At 41.4% G+C, this 20,209-nt stretch overlaps 2 protein-coding genes across 2 annotated transcripts; both read right to left on the bottom strand.

Annotated features, from left to right (window-relative positions):
- Positions 1-2,125: 2,125 nt before the first annotated feature.
- Positions 2,126-10,176, bottom strand: LOC121622031 (peptidase M20 domain-containing protein 2-like). The gene is made up of 7 exons (XM_041958815.1): positions 9,737-10,176; positions 9,084-9,232; positions 8,101-8,243; positions 7,863-8,017; positions 7,649-7,784; positions 7,336-7,443; positions 2,126-4,390 (listed from the first exon to the last, which is right to left on the bottom strand). The coding sequence occupies exons 1-7, from the start codon at positions 10,139-10,141 to the stop codon at positions 4,209-4,211; spliced, it is 1,278 nt and encodes a 425-aa protein (XP_041814749.1). The 5' UTR covers positions 10,142-10,176; the 3' UTR covers positions 2,126-4,208.
- Positions 10,177-12,516: 2,340 nt separating this feature from the next.
- On the bottom strand, positions 12,517-19,775 carry cfap206 (cilia and flagella associated protein 206). The gene is made up of 12 exons (XM_041959213.1): positions 19,668-19,775; positions 19,473-19,556; positions 18,972-19,062; positions 18,145-18,333; positions 17,601-17,768; positions 15,933-16,147; positions 15,597-15,716; positions 14,952-15,150; positions 14,645-14,785; positions 13,210-13,403; positions 12,933-13,076; positions 12,517-12,738 (listed from the first exon to the last, which is right to left on the bottom strand). The coding sequence occupies exons 1-12, from the start codon at positions 19,773-19,775 to the stop codon at positions 12,517-12,519; spliced, it is 1,875 nt and encodes a 624-aa protein (XP_041815147.1).
- Positions 19,776-20,209: the final 434 nt, after the last annotated feature.

Here is a 20,209-nt window from a genome sequence, read left to right as displayed (position 1 = left end):
CACAGGAACTTAAACAGGACTGTGGGTATATCTGAACACTTGTAGCAGATGTGTGAAAAATCTGCCTCCCCACTTGTCCAAGTGGTTAACAGACGCACGTACACTAGTTGAAGTTGCAGATTCAGCCTTTTTGTCTCTTCACATTGTGGTTCTCAGCATGAAGTATAACATTCATTTGTGACCAAAATACCAACACCTCTCTTTGTGCTGCCTCATTTAAAGGAACCTCACAACCGGTTTGCACCTCTTCTCCCACTACAACACCACACAGATGGGCAAAGACCATTTCAGGGAAAATACAGTCTGTAGTCTGTTCGGTGAAGTTCAAATAAACTGCACTAAACAACCTGATCACTTGAAAAGTAGTAAGTTAGTCTGCTTCCAATCCAACTCTGATGCAATGTGTTTGTGGTATGAATGCAATGACTCTTTTCTTTATATATGTGTGTGTGTGTGTGTATGTATGTATACATACAGTATGTCTTGGCACTGACATTATTTCATATCTGATTACTGTTATGCTCAAAAAGTACCAAAATGCATAGATTTATACTATAGCCTTCAAAACTTGGTGGGGGAGCACAGCCCCTACTGCCCCTAGCAGAGATCGGACTCACGACCTGATGTGCATGTTCTGTTTCAAGATGTTTTTTTAAAACCTTTAAAAAACTGTTTTCTCTCACATTTTTGTTCTGTCACGTTGCAATTTACTGATAGATAATTAAAACTGTTAAATCTGCACTGACTGTTTGTTCTGGAGGAGACACTGGTGGAGCTTCCAGCCCTCATCAACAAGGTGATGAAAAACCACAAATCAAAAAGATGGTGAAAAACTGATTCATGTCTTTATGTCAAGCAGACTCTTTTCCTGTTGATGTTTATCAGCCAGGTCCTGCTGAGCAGTGGTGTGATGATGATGTAGAAAGGACTCGACTGATACAAGCCTGAATTAATAACAAGCAGTATCAGATCAGATGCCGGCCGTCTGAGAGAGCTTCAAGGTCAATCAGAAAAACAGTCAATACAATATATAGCATCGCTTTGTCTTACTCCACCCGGATCTTACCTAACTCAAGAACAAGGTCGTATTCTGTGCATTGTCTTTCTGAGGAATGTATTCCTCCATTGTCACTCGTTATACCTATATACTGTATATACATATATATGTCCACCTCTGTAGGGGACTTACGTCCGAACAGTCCCCTGAGCATACATTTCCACATCAGGACTCCCTCTTGCTTGTCTGCCCTGTGTCATCTCACATACCACGACTGAGAGTGGCCTACAGCTTAAACATCAGTTTACCTCTCGTCATGCTTAATCTAACATAACAAAAACACTGAGAGACTTCAGCTCATTCAGAACTCTGCAGCTCAGCTATTAACCAGAACCGAGAGGAGAGAGAACATTAGTCCAGTTTTAGCTGCTTCCTGTAACATTCAGGGTTGATTTTAAGGTCCTTCTCCTTGTAAATAAAGACCTTAATAGGCTACAACCAAGCTACATTGCTACCTCACTTTTAACTATTTGCCTTCAAGAACACTGTGATCATTTGCTGGTTTAATGGAGGTTTACAAGAAACAGCCAAAATAAAATCAGGGACACAGCCTTTGTCATTTACGCTCCAAAGCTCTGGAACAAACTACCTGTAGATACCAGGGAAGCAGCTCGCTGAACATTTTTAAAAGAAAGCTATAACTTCTTTTTTCACTTTAGCCTTTAGTTAGTTATGACTTTCCTGAACCGGTCTGAAACTTTTGCTCTTTGCCTCTCACTCATGCACTGCTGACCTCTTCTTCTGTAAAGTGGGAGACAGAGCATGAGGCTGCTGCGAGAGGAATTTCATAACAGTCTCTGCATTTGTCTTGGAAAATGTGGTCTACCAACCATAACCATGCTTGGCAGCCTCACCTGATGGAGATATGCTAGAGATCAAGTGTCCCTGAGGTCCTTGAAGTTACAGAGCCAGGATATCTAATGCACAGCCAGGGGCTGACAGACTCACCAGAACCACACACGATGTGATACATGTCGGTCACAGTCAGTAACAATCTATAGGCCTAGTCTGAGCATTCAGAAATCAAGACGGATTAATATGATGTAATATGAGAAGAGGTTAGCATCTCATTACACCTCCCCCCAGCATCATGATACACGGTACTGATGCTCAGACATCCCACTGAACCTGAACCATGCTTTATGTATGCCAACACAGACTGGACTGAGCCAGGGACTCTGCTGTTGAATATCTCTTGTGATGAAGAGTTTATTGCTTGAATATTCTTTGACATTAAACAGTAAACTGGTATGCTAAATTGACACCCATGGTCGAACTTGACAGCATTAAACACAAAGTGAAGACGTTCTCTGTAGGTGATCTATCACTCTGTGTATTGGGTGATGAAATGATGGATGTATAGCAGCAGTTCTTTTGTGTGTGTGGCTCAGTCTTGGTATTCATTACTGTATTAAAGTTGGGTCATTATTAACAAACGCAGTCAATGGTAATTAGCATTTAAAAAGCAGCTGCTCATGCTGTAAGAGCTTTTTAAGTCAAACCTCATGGTTTCATGCTTTATCATTTGCCATGTTTCTATATAATACAGTGGCCTCGAGGGCCAAAACATTTCACTAAACAGTCAAATGATTTTACAAAACACAACCTTTCAGATTACATAGAGAGAGGGACAAGTCTTGTTTGTGATTGGTGAGTCAGTGTATGAGATTCTTGATTAGAAAGTTTTTCTGATAGGAGCTGATCTCTGGGTGATCTGTGGGATCTGACAGCATGTTGGAGTCTGTTTGAGCAACAGGTGAGAGAAGGCCTCTCTCAAGATCAGCATCCAAAAGTTTGAAGAGGTTGCTTCTGTCTTTTTTCTCTTCTGCTGTAGCATCTGTTGTGTCTTATGTCAAATTTCAGACAAAGCCGAACAGACAGATGTGGAACTAAAGTCAAACATTTGATTGAAAACAAACTTCTACATCCTCTATCCTCTGATTTAAAACAAAGGGATTAATGACGTGACCATGACATTCTTAGGATGATTCTTTAATTGTAGAGTTCTACTCATTGGTTTATTTAACAGGGATACTGCATATTAATATATATATATATATATATATATATATTAGATAAAATAATAGTTTTTGAAATGTTTCTAACCTAGATTTGTGACCATCCTGGCAGAGGGATCCCTCCTCTGCTGCTCTTCCTTATCTAAAGCAAAGATCTGAGGACAGACGCTGCTACATGCTGTGCAGATAGTAAACCATTTGAGGCACTTGTGGTTTTGGGTTGTATAAAGTTAACTTGACTACTGAGTCCCAGGAAAAACAGATGCAAGTGTGAAGCAATCTTTAAATTCTATTATTCAATTCAGACATTAAAGGGTTCATTAGAAACATATCACTCATGGTAGCATGGTGTTTTTTGTTTTAGCTGCTAGCAAAACGATGTTGAAACATGCCAATAAGATTGTCTGTACAACAAACCCCTGCATTTTGAGCCAGCTGCACTACACCTCACAATCACATATATGTTTCACATGTTCACAATCAAGCAAAGGAAACAACTGCCCCGTGGTAAACATTTATCTTCCTCTCTCTTTGTTGGAGCTGTTTATTGTTTTGTAATATTTAATGATTAAATGTCTATTATTTATTTTGTTGCTGTTTCATTTAAAGGATATAGTTCAGTTAGTTTGATTAGAACATCAGTATCATTATTCTGGTAAATTTGAGTACTTGTTAATGCTTTTGTTTTGAAGGTGCTGGGCTACTTGGGCAGGTCAGGTGAATGTACGTATATGGGTGGGCAGGCATAGGCTCAGCAGAGACCTGGAAGGGTTTATGGTTTTTTATCAGGGCAAGAGAGGACGCAGACATCATTGGTTTTGTTTGCTGGCTGAATGGTAAAATAAACGACACTAAACATGATGCCTGCCTGGACAGTGGACTCATTTAACCTGCATAAGATTCGTTCCCTTGGTGCGGCAGTGGTTGTTTGATTTTGATTTCAGTTGTTTCGTTTGAGGTCAAATCACCACTATACTCTCTGATCAACTGCAACACAGTGAGGAAAAAGGTTCAAATGCAGCAGAGTATTCTTCACCCCTGGATGCAGCATTCGACAACAGGTTTTCCTGAGTCTGCTGCGCCGCCCATGAGCAGGGAGCTCAGCTGTGACGGCAGCAGCTTCTCCACCTGCATCAACAGTGTTCAGCAGTCTGCTCTGCGTGCTTTCCTGTCAGCGTCATGTCCTCCTTCAGTTTGGCCTCAGTGAACTCCAGCTTCACCCTCTGCAGCAGCTCTGGACGCAACAGCACATCCAGGGCCGTCATAGCCAGGGCCTTCGCCGTCCTCAGGGTGAAGAACTGAGCTCTGTCATCACCTGCACACAAGTATTTTAAACATCTTCACACGTCTTATTGATTTATAAGATAGCAATGGAGAAAGAGAAAGAGGGGACAAAGACGTTAGAAATATTACAAAACTCTAATCCAAATCACATTATACACTTCTGATATTAACATTTTAATCTTGGTCACATTGAGTAATACTCTAAAAGCAGGTGGTAACTAACGCTGATTCAGTTGATTCTGTCTGATGCACATTTATTACTGTAAGTAGCCAGCGGAGCCGGAGTTTGTGTGTATTATTCATGTTTCCGGGTTGGCGCTCCCCATAAAGTTTAGAGGGAAAACCAATAGTGACGTCACACGCCATGTTTCTGAGCAGCTGGTCGGGAGAGCGAATAGTACAAAGTAAGATGAAAATTAAAACGAATAGAAGTTAAATTAGGATTTTGTGATGTTTGACAATAAGGCCAACATTTATGTGAATGTGTTTCTTTTGTTATCATTGAGTGCAGTTGGTCCGACGCCGGTGTTTGACCATTTTTTTGGTTTTTTTCGTACCAACTGCAGTGTGTGTGTGGTTTTTAAGGAAACGCGAAATATTATTTTTTTGTTGTTGTAATTTATACATGAATTGAATGCTGATGAATTAAGGAATTGATTTTGTTTTTTTCTTTGCTATGTGGTTTTAGTTTCACGGTATCCTAACGGAAGAATAAAGTCGTACCAGTCGAACTCAACGCTGTGATTATTGATGCCAAGGGCCGCTACAATTACTTTTTAGCCTCTCAAAAAGAGAGAAACAAGGAAAAGGGTGCACACAGGGCATGAGATGGGAGAGAGGGTCAGCACCAACACCACACACAGAGGAGACAGGCCGGACTTATTACCCGAAAACACAGCACACCTGGGACAACCAACACAGCAAGTTTTGCCCCCAAAGCTAAACCGTTTCATGAGACATTTTGCAGTGTGCAATAATTTAGAAGTTTGGTCTCTACCGCTTTTCCACAAAGGGAACCCTGAGCTGCCTGCACACTCAGGCTGGCTAAAAAAGGCTAGAAGAGGCGCACAAACCAGACAAATCAGAAAGTCAAATTCTACACCAATCACAGACATGCATATAGCTGTTCACGTGGATATAAGCACCAGTGAAAACCAAAGCATATTTTTACACCGTAACTACACAGGAGGTGTCGTGTGAGTAGCATATCAGAGTCAAGAGGTTCAAGTGTAATGTTTCCTTTGTATGGCCGGGTCTGTGCCTCCAAATGTTTTGACAATCTTGAGTTTTCAAGTATTCAGAGTTGAATTCAGAGCACAGCAACATATTCAGGTATCAAATGGAAGTAAAGCAATACGCTTCATTGTCCTCCAAAAATATTAATCTGTCGGCTACACAAAGCTGATAAAATCTGAAATCAATAAGTATTCCACTTTACGTACTGTGATAATAATGTTGTTGAGATCTAGTAGGAGCAGGTTTGGTTATTAGCAGATACTGAGGATAGTTAGAGATACCAATAACTGAATCAATATTAATACAGTTAGAAATATAAATTAACAATAACGAGGCACCACCCTGAGATCAGGGACCAATAACCAAACACTGGATACAGTCTCATGAAAGGGCTGTTAACCTAAAATGCCAAAGTTTAACATACTGTTTTACACTTCTCATGAGGAAACAGCAGAGAAGGAGGTGGAGAAGTTATTCTTCTCTTTCTTAAAGAAAACAGTTCATCTGTGTCTTTCCTCTGCAGGAAAAGTGAGACTGCCGGATACACAAACAGCTGGTCTGTTTGAGGATCCCAAAAGTGTTCAGTGAACACAGCCTGTTACTCATCCAGTGAGTGAAAGGACTGCTGCCTCTGTGACTTAAAGTATAAACACTTGATTAGGAATGATTCACCTCCTGTACAGACTAGACTTCACAGTGGAAAGGCGAGGTGGAATTTATTCTTCTTTGATTCTTATATCCTTGACCCGTGTTGTGGGCATTCCCCTATGCCCTGGTGGGTCTCATCCAATGGAAGACCAAGATTTAGATTCAAACTGAATATTATGGTCTGGTTAGATCTGCAAGGGCTCACAGGATTTTGGTGCTATTTCTTTTTTCGTTTTTACATGTAGGCCCAACAATGTTAATGCTACACGTGGATTATTTTTACTCTTTTTAACAAAAGTCTACCCATGTGCATTTATGTTGTATCATGGCAGTAGTATAAATAAATTACCTGGAAATGATACGTATTTAAAATGCGAAGGACTAACAGGCAAAAAATCAACCAAAATGCTGCAAAGCTCACCAAACTCCACAGGCAGCAGGAATAATATCCACAGGCTGACAAGCAAACAAGCACTGCGTCTACTGTCTGATTGTGGCACTTGAATGATTCTGGTCAGCCCTGAAAGCTGCCGAGTGGTCTCTTCGGTATTCTTCTATGAGTGGGCTACAGGAAGAGTCAAGGACAGCGAGTCTGCATGAAAGCAATTATCAGAAGCAATCAAGTCAGGTCAGGTCGAGTATGCGGGCTTGTAGTGCTGAACAAGGCCAGAGAGGAAAACATGCATCAGTCTGTCTCCACCCACACTGCTTAAAGCTAAACTTGTCACACAGCACTGAGTGAGTTTTGATGGTCCAATTCTGTGCTGGTTCAGATGGGTTTATTTCACTGCACCGTGGAGAAAGAAGTTCACAACGAAGCTGCAGAATTCTCTCTGACCACACATACAGGACTACAGGAAAAGCAGGCTAAAGAAAAAGGTGTGGGCTGAGCTCCGGCAAAATCTCTGAGAAAGGAAAGGAGATACTGAGACTACCAGCAACCAGGAAGTGTATTCTGTGTCAGAGCAGGCGGTGTGGCAGCTGACACAGCAGTAATTTCAGTCCTGTGCCTGAGCAAACGCAAGTTGTAATAAACTAGAATTACCGTTTGAATGAGATCTACACAGACACGGGTTTATCTTGTTGACATACCAGAAGCTACAGTGTATTCCTCTGTGTGGTTCAGGGCCTTAGAACCAATGTAGAAGTATGGATGGATCCCAGGAACTATAAACGACACATTGCCAAAGTCTGTGGAGCCTGAAAATGACAGACACAAGATATGCTTTCATCAAACACACTGGGTTGTATTACACAGAGTGGCCACTGTGAAGCACAGACAGATAAATACATGGGTGCAGTTCACTCATGCTTCACTACTGAATATCACCAGGCAGGAGTGGGGTGTTATATCTACAGGACACTGCCTCTTTTCACTTCTTACAGTCTGTTTTTGTCCTCTCACCAGAAGCATTGTTCAGGACTTCTTCATCTGTGGTGAATTCCATCCCCAGAGCCTTTCCATTGTTCTCATACAAATTTTCCAATGTTGTATTTCGCAATATGTTGTCAAAAGCATTTCTTGCATACTCCACTTCAACCTGAGGGAGAAGGGAAGGTGACACATTGAGGAATAGTCTACTCACTTGGTAATTTCATTTTCACGTGTTGTTTTTTACCTCACAGCCAGTTGCCACAGCAGCTGCTCTGAAACACATCTCAGCCTTTTCCTTCAGGACAAGTAGCTCAGCACGCGAGGGGGTTCTCAGATAGTACTCCAGCTCAGCGTAGGCGGGGATGATGTTCGGCCTCACTCCGCCGTGCTTTATGATACCTGCGCAACAAAACGCGATTTAATGAGAGCTTCCTAAACTCCTCAGAGCAACACATGAGTGCAGAGGCTGTTCAGCTGCTCACCATGAACTCTCCAGTCTGGCTTCATCTGCTGCCTGAGCACAGACAGGCTGTTGTAGCACAGCACAGCTGCATCCAGCGCATTGACTCCCTCCCAGGGGTAGGCAGAGGCATGAGATGCCTTACCATGATACTTTATAGTTACACTAGAAGACAGAAGACAAACTGCACTTCAGTGTCTCTGTCCCTCTGGTTTAAGCAGGAAGATGAGCAGGTCACAAAACCAATAAGGACAGTCATAACAAATAATATTAATATAATGATATCTTCAAAAAACAGATATATAATACAGGAAATGAATGTGAAATCATGTGCAGAGTGATCAAACTGAACACCAAAGCAACACTGATCCAGAGTGAACGCTGTGTGTGAAACTTCAGCTCAGACTTGTCAGCTTTAGAACAGCTTGTTCACAATCATTTCTTTAGGAAAGAGGCATTTGTAGAATGAGATCGTATCGCTGTGATATTAATCCATTACGTTGATGAGGCTGAATTTTAGACCAGCCTGACACAAGACAACAGTTACCTGAAAGGTAGCAAGTCTTTTATATAAACAGTCTCCCACAGCTGAGATAGTATAATTAGCTGAATCATAATTTGATGTATTAACATAGATAGATACTGTGCTGCCAGTTTGTCTCAGTAAACAGCTAAAAAATCCCCTCCAGCCCAAAAAGCATAGACTGCTGTTATAATGAGATGTCTCTAAACCCAACAGCAAACAAGGTCAATTATTACTTTTTCTGGGATCTTTTTTGTGAACCAGAGAGTTTAGGGGATGAGTTGGTAAGTTCAAGGAAAAAGAAACGAAGTGAAAGTGCAGCAGTGTGCTGCAGTTTTTGGCCGTATGAACTGGGTGAGCCATTTCTGTTCCCCATCTGGAGGCAAGTCAAGTATCCAGTTCACTGAACTGAGTCATGGGTAGGGGTCAAAAGGTTCAGCCTGATGATTTCCAAAATATTAAACTATTCCTTCCAAACTTACTCATGTTCAGCCACGAGTGGGAGATAAGGAGCGTCGTCCTGCAGGGGGTGGGCCATGAACACCACATCCATATCATCAAAGGCTCCCTCCCTCAACAAGTCTATTTTACCTCCACCATCCTCCTCAGCCGGAGTCCCCAGGACCGTCACCTGTGGAAATTATTATTGTTACTGTTATTAAACATTATTACTGAACGCAATGTCATCATTCAATGGACCAGGTAGGTTGTTGAAAGAGGTTTGTACAATTATTGTGGAGACAGTTCGAATCCAAAATCAATTCAGGAATCAAGAACTGATTAAAAATCCTAAACAAAGAATCACAAAATTTAAGTGAATGTTTTTCCACCCTGAGTTACTGTGTGAGTTTTTGGATGCTGATTTTCAGTTTGTAAATTACAATGATTAAAGTACCATCTATGGCCTTTTTGGAGGAGCGTTCAGATGACTAATGCTCAGGTACAGTGTGTGTAGGATATATGCTTGTGCTGTGTTCAAGGACACCTCCATCTGTTGTTATTGGGTTCTAGTTACTGACAACCTAGAACCTAGGTCTAGAACTGACAACCAGTGTTCATTTTGCTGACACTGCTGCTGAGCCGTGCTGATGCTGAGCCGTGCCGGCCCCCGGCCCGCCACAGCGGGGCCGTGTACCTGCACGCTGACAGGGAGGTTCAGCGTGTCCTCCAGCGCAGCTCTGAGCCCCAGAGCGGCGGCAGCTCCAGCCTCAGCTATCAGGTTGTGTCCACACGCGTGTCCAATCCCGGGCAGGGCGTCGTACTCGCACAGGAAGCCCACGGTGACCCGCTCGCTCCCCGCACCTGCACTTCCCCAAGTGGCGCGAAACGCAGTGTCCATCTTGAAGTGACCGTCGACCGTCCAGCCCTCCTCCTGACTGAAAAACGCTACCAGCCTGTCGTGAGACTTGTTCTCCTCGTAAGCCAGCTCCGGACAGCTCCATATGTCCTGACTGAGTCTGTGGAGCTTTGCTTTGGCTTCATCTATACAGCAGCCAGCTCTGTGTTTCAGCTCCAGCAGCAGCTGTGCCGTGTCAGACATCTTGTTGAGTGTGTTACTGCGCGCCGTTCAGCACAATGACAGGACCCAACAACACCAGAGACTCTGCCGCGGGTCCTGAAGAAGAAGTAAACACAACACATGTGACCATTTCTTTTTTTTTATTTTCAAAAACTTTATTGAACAAGGACCTTGTTTTTAACTATTTTCCTGATTGAACAGCAAAATACAACCGTACACCCCCCGAACTCCAGTTTGGACTAGTTTGAATAATGATTTCAATGATTTCATGAAAACACAAATACAACTCATGAAAATCGTCTTGTCTTTCCACTTATTACAACAATCATCAGCTCTGGTTTGGTTGTGCGAGTTGTTTAATGTTTTTAAATGTCATCTTAAAACGCACTTGTACCGCTTGGCGTTTAATGCTTAGTCTCCGTTTGACTGTGTGTGTTGTTGTTGTTGTTGTTGTTTTGCTTTTTTACTCTTTTTACTTATTTCAATTTATATTTTTGTTGATTTTATTCTTCTGTGTGCGCCTTGTGCTCCTTTTTGGATGTTGGAAGGCGCTATAGGAATAAAGTTTGATTGATTGATTGATTGATTGATTGATTGAGTATGTGAAAACATTCCGGCTGTAGCCGCTGCTGCACCATAGCGACCTTCCTTCCAGGCAAAATATGTGATTGCTCTCAAAACGCACAATCCCTGGACGTATTGATCATTTGATCCGTTTCTCGTTTTGTTTTTTCCCTCGGAGGTTATTATGTCGTTTGTTTTTTTGTTGTTTTATTTTTAGAGATGCAGTTGCGTGATTTGGCCACAAGAGGTCTCTGTTGTCCACGTCAGTTCAGCGGTTTTGAGTAAATGATGTGTATCTGATGATTATCTCCCAACAAGTACACTTTCACCGCCATTTAGTAAAGAAGGGCAAAAGAAATTGTGAATTTCAAGTGGAATGGGATGGAATGAAATTTAAGTAGAACCTGAATTCCAAGTGAACTGTGAGTTTAATGATTGTCCACCATGCCCCATTTTCCCTTCAGCACCGGAGTATTTTAATTAATCCAGGAAACTGAGGGGGGCTACATTTTTCTGGTTTTGAAGGGAGTGATTTTATCTATCATGGAGGAACATGTATTATTGAAATTATTCAACAGCTTACTTGCAGAATGGAAAGCCAGAGAAATTAGTGGGGATGTTGAAGGAAGTATCAAATTTAGCAGCAGAGTATGAGTTTGGGACAGGGCTACAGGTAACACAAGGCACACCATGTAAAAGATAACACATAGATGGTTAGAGATACAGGCATCTACACATCTGACTTCAGGAATGTTTCTACATTGATAGGATAACACTTGAACTGGGCTCTCAGGCCTTCAGTGGCATGTCAGGGCTATGGCTTGTTCACATCATGGTCAGGGAAGGCCAGGTGCATTGTCCCATCAATCAGCAGCCCCATTTGCTCCTCTAAGAAGCTGCAAAGCACAGAAATTAAAATAACTGGTGCCCACAAAGTAGAAGAAATCTGTAAGAAGATAGTGACGTGTTTTCAGCATGTAATTAAGAAATGTCAGTTAACAGGAATGGTGGAGGTCAAGTTGAGGTCTGAAAAACCAAGAAAACCTTCAGAGAGAACTACTTGTAGGATTGCTAGAAAGGCAAATCAACCCCCCCCCCCTTTGTCCTTTACAAGAATATTCCTTTATTATTATTATTATTATTATTATTATTATTATTATCATTATTCCTTTAACAAGAATAAACATTCTCATGTTCATTCTACAGATCTGTATGTGCCTCAGCTATGTAGCAAAAATGGCTTAAAGGATACCAAAATATGCAACAATAATAAATAAGCCTCCGGCACTAAGACTATATAGCTTTAACACATTAATAGGTATAAAATGATTAATTGCATGCATTTGGCCTATCAGAAATGAGGCTCTAGCAAAATAACCCTCTTTTATCAGACCATCATATCAATACTTGTGTATTCCACTTATCAGACTACATGCCATTAGGCAAAAATTCCTATGCAAGACGTCTATCTGACAGTACGGCAGCTAAATTTAAAGAAGTGATTCCACTAGCATTTAATTCAATATGACACTTGACTCTGTTGGATAGATTATGATAGCAGCTCAATGGAATAACCCTGGCCCAAAAATTAAAGCACATGTCGCCAACATTTGATAATAGATTTACTAAGAAGGTTATTATTTTAAAAAGTCTAAACTTACAAGCACACACATCCTTAAAGAGCAGAGCATTTTGATATTTGAATGGTTTATGTAGCTGAAAGTAGGAGTAGTAGCTGACTGATAAAGGTACAGTAACAGAATAACAAAGAGCAAGAACAACAGTGTCACTAATAAAGACTGAAAGAAAGTTAACTTGGATTGAACAGTTGATTAGTCATCAACACTTCTGGTGAGGTTTGTTTTGACCATGGATGTGTCTCTTTGTCCTCTCAGACCTGTCAGGTAGATCTGAGGTTTTGGCACGTTGCTCTCGCTGTCTCTCTTGCTTTGACAGGCAGTGTTCTTGGGCAGCCAGGTCTGAGTGATGTTTTCCCGCCTCATGTGGCTCAGATCAGTCTGTGCTGAGTGTGTCACTTTGGTACAAAGATTAGCCTAGGATTATGAAATACAAAAAAATGTTTAAATGAACAAGACTCTTTATGTCAGACTCCAAACAGACTGCTTTATGTAGTTTTAATAAATGCTATTCCAGGTATACTAGAAAAAGTGGGAAGAGTTTTTCCTTCCCAAAACTATATAGTGAGTATGATTCATCACGTGAATGCATCTAGTGGACTCTGGCTCACCAGTTTGATAGCTTTTCTTCGCAGCTCCCACTCATTCCACTCATATGACCTGACAATATTTGTCTCCACTGGATGGATGTCAGTCTGTGTGCCACTGTCACACCTGGTGATGGGCTTTACCAGCAGACTCTCTCCGGGTTGCATCTGCAAAACCACAAGGCAACAACTAAGTTTGGATCAAACTCCTAGTGAGGTCAGAAAAGGTAAAAAGGTGGAGTTTATGGGCAGATAGCAGTGTGCAATGCTGTCAGCCTCCTCCTCAATACTAACTACTGACCTCAGAGTACGAACCGACGCAGGAAAACTGTTGGTAGAGTTTGAGGAGCTGAATGAGTTCAGGAGAGTGCTTCGCTTTCTCTGCCACCTCTGCAATGAAGTTGTCTGAACTGGAGGCAAATTTCAAGGCAGCTTCTTTGGAGCTGAAAGCATAGAGCTTCTCCTTGTGCTTAAGGACTCCGATGTGTGGATTACCTGTAGAAGAAGTGTCAAATATTGCACACAGAATGGACTTCAGACTCAACAGGCTATGTTAAGGATGCCTGTCATATTGTATCCTGTAGGGAATAAATAATATTAACATTACATATTGCATATTCATGGGTAAGAATTAGCAACTGTGTCACACATTTTTCAGTTCTTAAGGCCCCAGTATGCTTTAGTTAAAGTTCTTGTTGGATAATCTGACAGCACAGTTGTGCAGGACCGACAATCCAACAATCAGGGTTCCTATGCTGTCTGTGTTTTCAGTGGACAGAATCTGGATGTGCAGCTGATGGGACAGAGGTTGTCCAGTTTGGTGACCTCAGGATTGGAATCGATGCTTTTTGCAGTTTGACAATCAGCACCTCCAAGTCTGAAGCCAAGGTACTCTGCCTGGAAATACTGGATTACAAGATTCAAGATTTCTTTATTGTCATTGAGCATGACATGTCAATGAAATTTGCATTACCCCCTTAAGGTTGGAAGTACTGCCCCAAGTAAAGGAGTTCAAGGATCTTGGAGTCTTGTATACGAGTGAGGGAAAGATGTACCAGGACACTGACAAATGGATTAGTGGCTCAAGGCAAAATATTTACCACTCAATGTAGGTTCTAAGCCTCGCCTATGAACTTTGGCCAATCGCAGAAAGAATGAGAGAAGTGGCCAAAATCAGTTTTCTTTGAAGCATGGCTGGGCTCAGCCTTAGAGACAGGAGAGAAGGAGTAAACTGCTGCTTCTGAAAGGAGTCAGTTGAGGTGTTTCAGGCATCTCTTTAGTGTGACTCCTGGATGCTTCCCTTTCCCCTAGTTGGATGTACTAAGGTTGACCCATAGACCTTGAAAGGATTATATCTCCTTTCTGGCCTGGGAACATCTCAGGATCCCCCAGGAGGATCCGGCAGACATGGCAGGGGAGACAGTCATCTCAGGTCTCTTACGTAGCCTACTGCCACCACAACCTGGATGCAGATAAGCAGCAAAAAAAGGATGGATGGATGAAGAATTAGGAGGCAGTGGGATGCAGCCAGGAGGAGGCTATGACAGCAGGCTTTTTTCCCTTGATCCAGTGGCCATTCAGAACATGAGCACTTGCCTTTACATGTGGTCAGATGACACTCTGTGTGACCTAGTTTGTTTGAAGCATGCGAAGACCTTTATGCCTGAATTTGACAAAGGAGGAGGACCATCCAAATACCTTCACAGATATCACATTTGCGAATCATGAGAACAAACCTGGAAGTAGAAGCCCATCTCTGTTCACAAGCATATAGCCACAGACTCCATTATACTGTAAAGGCAGCTCATTAAAACTGGCTGTTGTTTCAGGCAGGAGCCATTCCTGTGTCTTCATCTCAGCTGGAACAATACGGTCATCTGAAAGGCATAATGAAGGAAAACACCCGCATTAAAGCTCTGCACTTGCGGGAGCTTGGTTAAGAGACATTCTCTCTCTGGAGTCCAGTTTTGTAGGACTTGTTGAACATGGAATTCTTTACTTTTGATGCTGACATCTCATATCAGGTGGTGTAATCAGCCATACCTGAGGACTCAATCATTCTCTGTTCATCTGTCTTCACCTCTGACATCTCCAGCAGGCCATCCAAATACGCTGCAGAGAAAATTTTGGCCTGAGAGGCGACGAAGGGCTGTAGATTGAGCATGATGTCATTGAGGATGTTCAGCAGCTCAGCCTCATCCTGAAGTCCGCACCACAGTTTAGACAGGGCCTTGAACAATGGCTGAAAGACAATATGAGGAATGACAAAAATAAGAAAGTAGAAATAACAAAAACTAAAACAATTCATGTCTTTATTTACACATCCTGGTCTCTGCACTAGTGGATAGAAGCTGTACTTCGCCTCTACAGTATTTTCTGCTAGACATACTGTGCCCAGCAGCTTGTGCACTTCAAGGAATAGTTCAATTCAGAAAAGTGCCTATTTGTTTTCTTTTCGAGAGTGACATGAGATGACTGGTACACCTACTAACAACTTCCAAGTCGAGTGATTAAGTCAGTATATGCTATTTGTTTGTTTGAGCTTTGGAACTGTTGGTAGGTGCTGTTTTTTAACTACGGACAGAGGCTAGCTCTTTCCCTCTGCTTCCTGTCTACATGCTAAGACAGGCTAATCACATCCTGATTAACACATATACATGAGTTAAATGTTATTAGTTCAATACTTACAAAAACTTTTGCAGTTGGTACAGCTGTCTTTGACTTCACAGTTTCTTTCAGGAGCTTAATGTGTGACAAGAGTTCAGTCTGCAGGATTTCAACGTTCTTGGCACATAAACATGCATCAGCCTGGTGGTAAATGGAAAACACACACTGCATTTACTACACATTTCATTTTGGGATTAACATGTGTAGTCACTTGCCTTCTTTTACGTCATAAGACACAAACTGGCTAAGTGTCGGCAGTGAGTTCTTAAACAAATTCATATTATAATAGCTAATAGATTTAAGTTACAATAAATTCACATTTACACAAACCATAATTACCAGCTACTGCTACCTCACCAGTAACATTTTGAGGAAAACTTCATGCTGCCTGACGTTGTAGAGAGCCTGTTTGAGCAGGACAATGGGCACGTCACATTCTCCAGGCTGACCATCAGGGTCCGTCAGCTTCTCCAGCACAGCTGAGTATTTCCAAGCCAAACTCTGTGACACACTCAGCTCCTTTTCTATGCTTTTACTAGTGACTGGAAGAGTTTCATGAAGAATTGCAGGAACTGTTGAAAGAATGGAAAAGTACCATTTTTACCAAATGCAGTACTGACCATAACTGAAGAGGATAACTTCATGTGATGATGTAGTTGAAGATACAAAATGAAAAGTTTACACTCTTGGTTGAATTAACACAGCACTCTCAGGTCTGGATGTACATACAGCACTCTCAGGTCTGGATGTACATACAGCACTCTCAGGTCTGGATGTACATACTAAACGATCAGGTCTGGATGTACATACTAAACGATCAGGTCTGGCTCTCTTGTTTGCTACATTATAATAATGTTTATGTAATAATGTAAGACTTCTTCTAAATTCTATTTGTTTTTTAATCTTATACAACTGTGCCCAAAGGACGATTCTCTCATAATCTGTCCAGGATGCCATGTTACAGAATTCTATATTTCATACATCTCTTTTAACATATACACAATTGAAAACAGTACAAAGATGATATATTTAAAGCTTGACCTCTCACCTGACCTCAACTTCATTGATTTTTCTAAATATCTGCTTATTCTGAATTTGATGCAGGAACACGTTTCAAACAAGTTGTGACAGGAGCAGCAGCAGACTGGGAAAGTTGTAGAATTCTCCAAAAACACCTGTTTGGATCATTCCACAGGTAAACAGGTTGATTGGTAACAGGTGATAGTGTTATGATGGAGGCATCCTCAGAAGGCTGAGTCATTCACAAGCAAGTATGGGACGAGGTTCACCACGGTGTGAAACACGCTGTATAAAGGAGATTACTATATGTGCTCAGCAATAATGAGTCATTGCCGGTAAACACAGCTAATTTGCAAGTGACTAAATTCTGTTTTTATTTACATTTTACAAAGCATCCCAACTTTTTTGGAATCGGAGTATGTAATCTTTGTCATAGAGCTGTTAATGAATGTTCTAAATTCAAATATATATATATGTTTTTTAATCCAGACATTCAGTGGGGGGAAAAAGCAGCAACACTGTGGTGGCGGCACTGGATGCACTGCATGAAGGACAGAAGCCTAAAATTCCTGATCCATCTTGTCCTGTGTAATTTAAAAATATTACAGCTGCATGTGGCAACTTAGTGATGCAAAAGGCAGAGAGTTTACTGTTAAACCTCAGATTTAAACCTCAATTCCCAGGTCTAATGAATGTCAGTGAACTGAACACTGAATGCTGCCAGCCTGGCTGCTGTGAGGTGACTTTGTTTGTGCTCACTGAGCAGGGGCATGATGTTCTTCCCTAAACCTGCCAGCCCCACTCCTTGATCTACTCAGAGGGTATTTTTACATAGAAAACTTGTCTGAGCTTTATGGTGAATATTCTTTTTTTAGATAAGATAAAGCACATTAGCAGATTTAGCAGACTGTTTGACCACATCTAATAGTAATACTAATATGTTTATAGCACTTTTCCCAACAGCGAACAACCTGCTTTTTATGGCAGTCGGCTGGTGTACTGTACTTAGTTCATGGAGGTCAGTCTCCTCTTCACCCTTCTGGCTGGCTTTGTTGAAGAGTCGGATCCCTGTGACAAGCATGGTGAGCTCATTGAGCTGCTGCAGCTTGTCCCTCTTTAAGAGCACCATGAAGGCTCCTAACTCAGTCTGAGGGAAGACACTCTGCAGGGCAGCTGGGACAAGAGAAGAGGAAGAGAAATCAACAGTTAGGATACATTTCACTCATAATCATCATCATCATAATCAAAACAATGTACACTGCATGGCCAAGAGCATGTGCAGGGATTTCCTCTCATTAAGACCAGAGAATATTAGTGAGGACCAGCACTGGGTTATAAGGTCTCATTATTAAATGTGAACTTAAGATTGAAATTCATAAAGAGCACATGATTCTGCCCAAGACAGCTCAGTCAGTACATTTATTTATATTTCACGCTTTTTTGCCCCACAAGAATTTTATTTAAGTTGCTGCATATAATGCCATATAATGCTGTCCCTGTACTTTTGCTGGCCATAGTTCCCAGAAACTGAAACAAGTAAGTGTGAAACCTGTAGCCTCTTGCACAGTGTTGACGTCTGTTGACGAGCCCATGGCGGAGCGCAGCAGGATGTATGAGATGATTTTGCGGTACAAAGTGTCTAACTCCTCCCGTGTTTTCACCCTGCTGTCAGTGATCTCTCTGCTGACTGGGCTCAGCTTGACCTCTGCCACCCGGTGGAGTTCCTCAAGAAACTCACCTGCACAAACACACAGAGTCCCCGCTTTGTCATGATATTCATGTTTGAACAGAATAAATATGCAGTGTTTCAAAGTTTACCATAACAATTTTAATTTATTCTAAAACAAACAGTCAGTCAGAGTAAAAGGCTAAAACACATGCATTATGCTCCTCTTGCTGCAGTTATTTACAGTCTGAAATCTATCTATGGTTTCATGATTAGTAAAAAGTATGTGAAGTAAAAAGAGTACTGAAATAATCCAAAACATATCCAAGTGAAGGCATGTATGACAGGTTCAGTGCCTGTAAACTGAGCCTAAATTAAGTCTTTGCAACACTCCTAAAGTGCTAAAAAATAAGACCAAACTAGCTTAGTGACTTGTTTATTGAATTTATGAGTTTATTGTTGGGAGGACAAAAATCCCATCTAGTTTTTGGCATTTTGAGGATTTGCTGTTTTTCTTACTGATGATGATCATTAATAATGAAAATAATCACTAGTTGCAGCCCTAGACACAAATCAGGCCCTTAGAACAGCCCATGCACCAAGAACTACATTCATGCATCTGTTCAGATTTCATGCCAAAGAAAATCCTTCATATTCCTCATTATAGAAACAGAGGGCATTTGTATGTCATTTCTTGCAGCAACACTTACTTCGGGAGGTGTAATTCATCTCAAAATAGACTTGCATTTTGATTGTGTCAAGGGACGGGCTGCACTTTTCCATCAGTTTATCCAGACAGAGCTGTAAGACACATGGCGGGTGGAGATCAAAGAGGCATTAACTGAATAAATAGAACATAAAGAACTTAGTTAAAACCCTTTCATAGATTTTACTTGCAGTGTCTACTCAAAATACGCTGGTAGAGACTTGGCCTCATGACCTCAATATTTCTAAATCCCTGGCAAAAAAAAAAAAACTAAAACAATCCCAAAATATTTGAGCTAACTTCCAAAATACACTACAGTATAACTGAGTCCAAAAAATGTGAACAATGACGTCACCAATCTAATTATGTTAACTCTAACTTGTCTTAAAGATCATATTAGCTCAGTCTAACATCTAAATGAACTGCATTGAAACTGAATGCTGGAAGCAGAAACAGAGGGGGATTCGTGGAGTTACTCTAATAAAAAGATCATACAGTATCTCACCTCTTCCAGTTTTTGGATGTCTTGCTTGGTCAGTGTCCGATCAACATTAAACCCATTTCTTGGGTCCAGCACTACAGCTTTCACCTGAGAATATAATACAATAAGAAATTATCTAAATATACATACATATATATTCGAGTGACGCATTAATAGCCAGCTAGCTTGACAAGCAGCAGGTTAGTTTCAGTTACTGACCATGAAAGCCACCAAAGTGTCCGACACCACGTGTCCTCTGAGCGCACACTGCTGCACGACTTCACCAATGATGTTCTTCATGACGTTTTCTGCCTGAGCTCTAGACATTATAACGGACAGAGCAGCTTTAACTAGTTAACTGGTACTGATAAATCTAGCTGGGTACATCCACAGCGGCCTGTTGATAACTGGTTGCCCTAGCAACACTGTCAACCATGGACGCATTACGTGACGGTGTCCGCTAGAGGGCACTACAGTTACAGCTCAGCAGTACGTTTCTGTCGGTCCAACAGGAAGGTGGATTACTAAAAACACACTAATAAGTCACTTTCTATAAAGACTTCATTAAATGTGGAACTAACTTGTTTGACACTAGACACACAAGACAGAACTAGCAGAAATCCCATCTGAGTAGTTTCCACAACAGTGAAAAATACTGTTTTTTTTTCCCATTTTATTTTATTTACTTTACTAATCCCAAACTGGGAAATTATTCTCTGCTTTTAACCCATCACTGATTCACTGAAACACACACATGGCAC

Source organism: Chelmon rostratus, chromosome 18 (assembly GCF_017976325.1).
Source record: "Chelmon rostratus isolate fCheRos1 chromosome 18, fCheRos1.pri, whole genome shotgun sequence".
Classification (NCBI taxonomy): Eukaryota; Metazoa; Chordata; class Actinopteri; order Chaetodontiformes; family Chaetodontidae; genus Chelmon; species Chelmon rostratus.
Note: the sequence above shows the minus strand (reverse complement) of the source record. Positions and strands in the feature narration are given on the sequence as shown.